This window comes from Balearica regulorum, chromosome 6, assembly GCF_011004875.1.
Source record: "Balearica regulorum gibbericeps isolate bBalReg1 chromosome 6, bBalReg1.pri, whole genome shotgun sequence".
NCBI lineage: Eukaryota > Metazoa > Chordata > Aves > Gruiformes > Gruidae > Balearica > Balearica regulorum.
In genome coordinates this window covers 32,739,567-32,746,786 of record NC_046189.1, presented here as the reverse complement: position 1 = coordinate 32,746,786, position 7,220 = coordinate 32,739,567, and the positions used below count along the sequence as shown (strand labels likewise).

At 51.3% G+C, this 7,220-nt stretch overlaps 1 protein-coding gene across 1 annotated transcript; it reads left to right on the top strand.

Annotated features, from left to right (window-relative positions):
- Positions 1 to 247: 247 nt before the first annotated feature.
- Positions 248 to 4,320, top strand: TMEM37 (transmembrane protein 37). Its single transcript, XM_075757138.1, has 2 exons — positions 248 to 423; positions 1,319 to 4,320. The coding sequence occupies exons 1-2, from the start codon at positions 403 to 405 to the stop codon at positions 1,889 to 1,891; spliced, it is 594 nt and encodes a 197-aa protein (XP_075613253.1). The 5' UTR covers positions 248 to 402; the 3' UTR covers positions 1,892 to 4,320.
- Positions 4,321 to 7,220: the final 2,900 nt, after the last annotated feature.

The window sequence follows — 7,220 nt, the reverse complement described above, 5'->3', positions numbered from 1 at the left end:
TGCCTCGAGAAGGAAGCGTCGAGCTCTCCGGCAGCCGGCGATACGCGGGCACACGGGGAGGGAGTGAGGCTGCGGGACGGCGGGAGGAGCCGCTGCCGCCCGGGACACCTTCTCCCGGGACGGCCGTGCATGGCCAAGCCAATGCCCCAGGCCGGGCAGCGCTGCCTTTCCCCGCTATGCCGGGCCAGAGGGGAGGAGCGGCGCGGCGCGGCCCGGCCCGGCTCGGTTCGGTTCGGCCCGGCTCGGCTCCGCCCGTCGGGGCCGCGCTGCTGACTCAGCCGCGGGGGGGGCCCGGAGGGCGTCCCGGCCCCGCGGGCGTGGCGGCCCGACTGCCCGCCGCCCTCCGGGGACATAAAAAGCCGCGGCAGGAGCCCGCCTGTGTCTTTCGGCGCTGCGGGCAGCATGACCGCCATCGGGGCGCAGGTATGTCGCCGCCCGGCCTGGCCCGGCGGGGCCGGGGACGTGGACGTGGGGGAGGCTCCGGGCACCGGGGCCGCGCATCGCCCCGCCGCGGGGCTATTGCTTCGGCTCGTCCCTGTGCGGCCGGGGTCGCCCCGACCCTCCCCGGAACCGCGGGGCGCAGGCGGCCGGATCCCCTCGTTCCCCGGAGCGGCAGCAGCTCCCCCGGCTCCGTGGCTCTCCCCTCCCCGCCGCACCTGGCTCTCTGAGCACCACCGCCTGCCGTGCGAGGCTGGAGAGGGCTGCGGGGTGCTCGGCTTCTCTTTAATTAAATTTCGAGGTTTAGAATTAAATTAGGAGGATTTGGGGAGGAGGGGGCGTGCAGCCGGAGACGTCCCCCAGCCGTGCCGCCTCCGGGGTGAGGAACCGGGTCCTGATCGCTGCTGCTGCCGGCGAGAGGAGCAGAGCCCGGCTGGCTGCAGCCCGGGGGGGGGCTGCGGGAAAAGGAGGGCAGTGCTGGTAATTGGGTGCCCCCCCCCCTCCCACCCCGCTTCTGTCGCCTCCCCCGTCCCAGCCGTCGGCTTCCATCCTCCCAGGGGCCAGTGGTCTCCTCCAGCCCTGCCAGAGCAGGATACTGTGCCGCGGGGCAGGGATCTTGCTCAGCCCAGAGTTTTTGTGATCTTGAACCCGGGCCTGGACATGGGAGCATTGTTCGTGCAGCTGGGGAATTGTGAGAGCTTCACCCACCCTTCCTTTCTTCTGAGTCCAGCCTGTAACTGCATTGCCTTCCCTTGCTACAAGGGGTTTGATGTACACAAGCAAATAACTTAAAATGCTTAAGTCCCACAGCTTTGTCCCTCTGGTTTCATTTCACCCTTAAGTAGCACTGTTAACTCAGATGTTTTTTCTTTCCTCTAAGGCGCCAAGGCCGCTGGCACACCGGAGACCGCAGAAATCCTTCTTTGAGACGCTTATCAGGAGCCTGATCATCTTATGCGTGGCGATAGCGGTGGTCTTGTCGTCCATCTCTGTCTGTGATGGCCGCTGGCTCTTTGCAAGGGGGCAGCTCTTTGGACTGTGGCACTTCTGCACCATTAGCAATGGCAGCGTCCTGAATTGCGTCACTGACCTCAGCCTGGCCAAGGTGGAGGGGCTGAGTGTGGGGGTGATTCCCATAAGAAGCATGGTGTCCTTTGCTGTTGTAGTCGCCATATTTGGCCTGGAGCTGCTGATGGTGTCCCAAGTCTGTGAGGATGCCAATGCAAGGCGGAAGTGGTCGATGGGCTCGGTTCTCATTCTTGGCTCATTTTTGCTGTCGGCTTCTGGAGTTCTGAGCTTCTCCATCCTCGTGAAGGATCACCTCACGTTCATGGGCTTCACGCTGACATACTGGTGTGAGTTCATTGCTGCCTTCCTCTTCTTCCTTAATGGGATCAGCGGACTTCACATCAACAGCCTCACACACCCCAGGAACAGGGTAGGCAAAATCTAGTTGCAAAGGGTGTATCTCTGCCTTTGTGTAATCAGCTTTGCCAATTAGACTGGAAAAAGGAGTCTAACGAAGTTTGAAAAGGACACCGTGTCTAAATTGTGTGCAAGGAGGGGAAGTATGAGTCAGTCTTGATGCCTGTAGAAGACATACCCACCCACTGGTCAGCGTGGAGGGCTGCGCAACATGAGCGAACTGAGACTGAGACTGGCTGCTGCTGAAATGCGTTCTTCTGGAGGAGCGGTTTAAAGAAGAGGGTGTCCCATCAAACGTCCCAAGGGGTGGCAGACTGCGATCCACACACGTGGGCTCAGTTTTGAGGCTTACACCAAGCCTGTACTGCTGTGGGCTTGGTGTTGCTAGGCTTTCCCTCATACTCTGGAGCCTGTGAAGAGTATGACACAATGTTGGTGTATCTCATGGCTTTACTCTGTCTCAGGGACAGATGGTTTGTGCCTGGCCATGGTCACTGGCGTGGAGTGTTGAAAATCTTCACTGGATCTCACTCCTCCATTTATTTTTCAAAAGAGAAGACACATAGATCTTGGTCTGGTCACTAGTTTTGTTTCCTGCTGGCACATTCTCTGTATCTGTCCTTTCCTCTGAGTTTTTTGGGGACACCACTGACAGAAACACAGGGAGATGTAGCTGCCTGTAGGACACATGCCAATAAGTCATCCAAACTGACTTGCAGCCCTTGCAAAGTTCACTGTAATGGTGCATTGCTCTTCCTGGTTTCTTTTTTGTCCCTTTGGGGCAAGAGGGACAAGCTCTGCAGGGGCTTTAGGTGGGCATTGCAGCTGGGCAGACCATGCAGAGACCACTGCACCTTCTGGGCGGTGTTAAGGCTGGTCTTCCTCCTGCCAATGTTTGAGTCAAGATCTCTACAACTGCTGCAGCTTTGAAGTTCCATTTGGTGTCTAATGTAAAATAAGAAAAGATCTCAGAGGTTGGGTTGCCCCGCATGTGTCCTCCCTGCCCAACATACAGCACTCCAATGACCACAGATAAAAGTATCTTCAGAATATTTCAGAGTCTCTGGTTTAATGTTTGTTTTGTATCCTCTGGTAAGACTGCTTGTGTTTTTGTGTTAGGACAAATGTTTCTACATGTTTCATGTCTGTAGGTTGTCTGATAGCTGTTGAGCAAGCTTTTCATTTCCTGTGCAGCAAGTTTGACACAATTTTTCACCTGAAACAGAAGCATCAAAGCACAAGGGCCAAGAAGGCCATGTAGGTGGGCCATGAGTAAACAGCTTTGTCTTTGAAAGCTAGGAATCATAAGCCCTGCCTGAGCGGACATCCACACTTGCTGAATCTGCTCCTATGGACTCACTTGCCTTTATGAGGACAGTCTCCATTCCTTCTTGGATTTCTATAACTTTTTAAGACAATGTTCCTAAGTCTGTTTTGCGATACAGTTTTAGACCAGGCTTGCTCTGGACAGTGCTAGTTGTGCTTTTGCACATGAATCTGGCCATCTTCCTGGTAAGATAATGCACAAAGCTGTGCTACCTAGCCAGCTCCTGAAGCTCTTGCGATGTTTGGGGCTCAGTCAGGGTTTCTTGACCCACTCTCAAGGGCAAGGACTTGTGCCCTTAACCTGCCTCTGGAAAACTGCACTGTGAATGTGTGTGTGTCTGTGAAGGTGCTTTTGATTTATTGCATTGCACTGTTGAAGATGTGCTAGTGGGCTGAACTTGCAGGTGCTTGCATGAACAGTGCTGTTGGCTTTAACAGAGCCACGTACCCCAGAGAGGTTCTGCAAGGTCTGGTCCCAAACTGTTGAACCTGGGTGTTTCCAGGTGGTAAAAGTGCCTTAACTAACCAGTAAATCAGTTGTGGTGCCTTTGGGTGCCCATGGCAGGCAGGACAGTTCCCCCACACGAGGTCAAGGGTGTCCATGCCTTGCCTAGAAACATGGATGTAACTTCAGAGTGCCTTCTTGGTGACAATCCAAAACTGGAAATCAATTCTGCAGGTACTCCTCTTCGTGCTAGTGGGAGGCAGTGCCCCCAGCCCTTTCCCCGGGGGAAGGCAGCCGTAGCCAGACGGAGTACCAGGCTGGTGCCATCCACTCGGCTTAGAGGGAGGCAGTGGACAATTGGCCATTGAGTTCACACAAGACTTGGTGCAATTGTGAATGATTTTTGGGATGCCCTTTGCTAGCTGAAGAGGCCTTTTGTTAGGGGTAGGGAATCCTCTAGGGAAAATACAGTAACGTTTTTTCTGACTGGCTTTGTATAGTACTGCTTGGCTTACTAATGCTGGGAGAAGATGCGTTTTGATGGCTAAATACTACAAAACAAGGTTGATTGTCTCTGGGACAAACGTATATACAGCAGCCTGTGCAGCAATGGGTAACTGTTCATTTTCTGGTCTGTAGAAGTGTCAAGCAATATTCCTGAATTTTCTTAAATAAATTTCTTTGAAGTAAGATAATTGTAATTCTCTCTCTTTATATTTAGATATTAGGGTTCAGGTTTAAGGGGATGAGTGGGGTTTACGTAACCTCCCAGGCACCAATTCTGTGTGTTTCCCCAGCTAGACCGATGCAGAAAAGACTGCTTGGTGCTCTGCCGAGCTCTGACCAAGGGAGCCGAGGCCACAGAGCTGCTGCACGCTCCCCTCTCCTTTCTCCTCCAACATGTCCATACCAACCCCAGCAGCCAGTGTGCTTTCTTGTCTTGCAGAACAAGAGGGGCAGTCAGCTGTGCTGCTTCGTGGGAATTAGAGATAACCTTGTAGGCTATTAATGATTTCCTGCTGTTGCATGTGCTCTGTTTACCAGCTAAAAAGCTCTTTCCTGTGTCCTTCACCTCCCTTTTCCCACACCGCACCCTCTGTCTGAAGCATCCTTGCTCTCTTTCCCAGCTTTGCTTATTTGACCTGCAGAAGTGGTATCTGAGTACAAATGTATTTATGCAGGTTTTTTTTCCCCCCTGAGCTCACTGTACTAAAAGGTTTAGTTAAATGTCAGGAAAACAGATTTCCAGCTTCACTACTGAATTAGTTTATGTAATCTCAAGGAAGTTAATTAGCACCTGGTGTTTTCTTTCTGATGGGAGAGGTTATTGGCCTGTCTCAGATGGCTTAATATCTCTTAAAAGCAGGGTAATGAACATCACCTCTTGTTAATGAGCTGTTTAGACTTGCTCAGTTGCTAACTTTAATTGGAAACTTGTGCACTAATCATCGCTTGCAGATAGGAACAAGGAAGTAATGGTACAGGGCATACTAGCTGGGGAGATATCCTGGACTGTTACTGCTGGTTTGATTTTAAGTCTAGAGTACCTTCATCAGCTGTGCTTGGAGGGACACCTGGTTTGGGGGTTGAGCTTTGCTTGTTTTTGTGAGCCAGAGGAAGGTGATTACAGGAAGAGGAGTGCCCTAACCTGCCTTCTCTTCCCCTCTGCTGGGGCTATGGTAAGCAGGTAACAGCCCTTCGTCTAAACTCACCACCTCAGCTTGCACACGTAAGAAGGGCCTCGTTTCTGGGTGAAAGCAAGGTCTGTCCCGGGGAGTGTCCTGGAGAGGTGCTGGCTGGATGCCTGGGGACTCTCACCTTCACAGGGGTGCAGCCCCTCTGCATTGGCACCACCCCCTCCTGAAAAAGTTCATTTCAGCCCCCCCCCATGCCCAGCCAGGTGTTGCACAATGCAATTACTCACTGCACAACAATACTGCTTTTTGCTTCTGACAGTTTTGCTGGGAACTTCCTTCTTGTTGTGTTGGGAGAGAAAATCCGTTAATCACTTCCTCTTAAATTCAGCCGTAGGTCTTAGAACAGCTGATGTTTGGGCTCTGGGAGCTGCTGGCTGCACTGCTGGCTTGCAGAGCTGCAACTGGCTTCTTGGGGCACCTAGAGTGGAGAGCCAGAGGCTGTCACCAGTGTCCCAGAGCAGTGATAACTACTCATCTGAAAGATGGTACTCAAGTCCTATTTACTGATGACAAACGCCTGTTTTACATTGAATACTGAGGAGCAGGGACAGAGAAGGGGAAATCAGTGAACTCTGAATATGGAGTTTGTGTTCAGCCTGTGTCAGCATCTTCAGGCCACTGATGCTGGAGTCTGCATGCCTTGCACCCGTTCATCTCCAGCTTTTTGCATCACTTGCTGAGACTTACTTCCCTATTTCTCTTCATCTGCTTGTAAACGTGTAGGTGTTCCTGGAGTTAAGTCGCTCATTGCTTCAGCATTGTTCAGTACAGTTAACTGAGAGAGATATCCCCATCAGGGAAGGGTGCTTCTGCATCGCCTGTGCAGAAGATGGGCGAGGTGAGAATCCATCCCACTACGGTGGTGTTTGGCAGCAGCTTTCGACATACAGGTCACAGCACCATAATGCCTGGGGCTGCCTGTTTCTGGCACCTGCCCGAGTGGACTTGCTTTTCCCGAAGAGCTGAGGACTCCGAATGTCTGAAGCAAACATGTAATACAGAATCTGGGAATACTTCCTTTTTATGGTTATTTCAGGTAAGTCAAATAAAAACAAAATGGCTGTATAAAACAATAACTTATCCTAAATCTTTTTCTTTTAAATACAAAAACCAGCAGCATTTTATTTCAGGGCATGTGGTTTGTCCCTGTTTTACCAGGACTCCTGGACAAATAGGCATCACGCTCAGCCTGGGCTCCACCAGACCTTGTGCCATCAGTGCTTGTCCTAACTACACACTGCAGGGCTGAGTTCTTACTGGCTTGTGGGAGAGCCAATAATTGCATCAGGTCTAATTAATTACATGTTATTGTATCTCTGAATCTATTTTTCTTCATTTATGCCGGAAGAAGGCACTTGCATTTAAAACAAACAGCTGCTTTGGCTTGACTGATGTATGTTTAATTCTCAGGGAACATACAAGTTGTTTCACTCTTCTTCATCTTATTTTTAGGCGAGAGAGAAAATTAGGCTAATGGTTGTATCTTTTCGGAAGTATCTCACTTGCTAAATGTGCTGGGACAGAGTGAATCCCCAAGGAGGCCGGAGGCTTTGCTTGGCTTGGGTAAGTCAGTGAAAAGTGAGATCTTCCACCCAAACATGCATGGAGGGGCTTTCACTTCTCCCTCAGTCACGGGACTGATCCTGCTTCTGCTCTTCCTTCTGCTTGTTTTGGCTGAGTTTTAAAGGACAAAGCCAACTCAAAACCTTGCAATTTCAAAAAAAAAAAAAAGTAAGTTTAAAATTAATTCCTGGAAACCCTTACCAGTTCACTGCTTTGTATTTGATTTTTTTTCCTGGTTTTAAAGAGGTTCAACTCTCCCACTGCTGGGCAAAGCCAACGGGGCAGGGGATGCCAGAGCGAACGTCCTGCTGAGGTGCCCTTCCTCG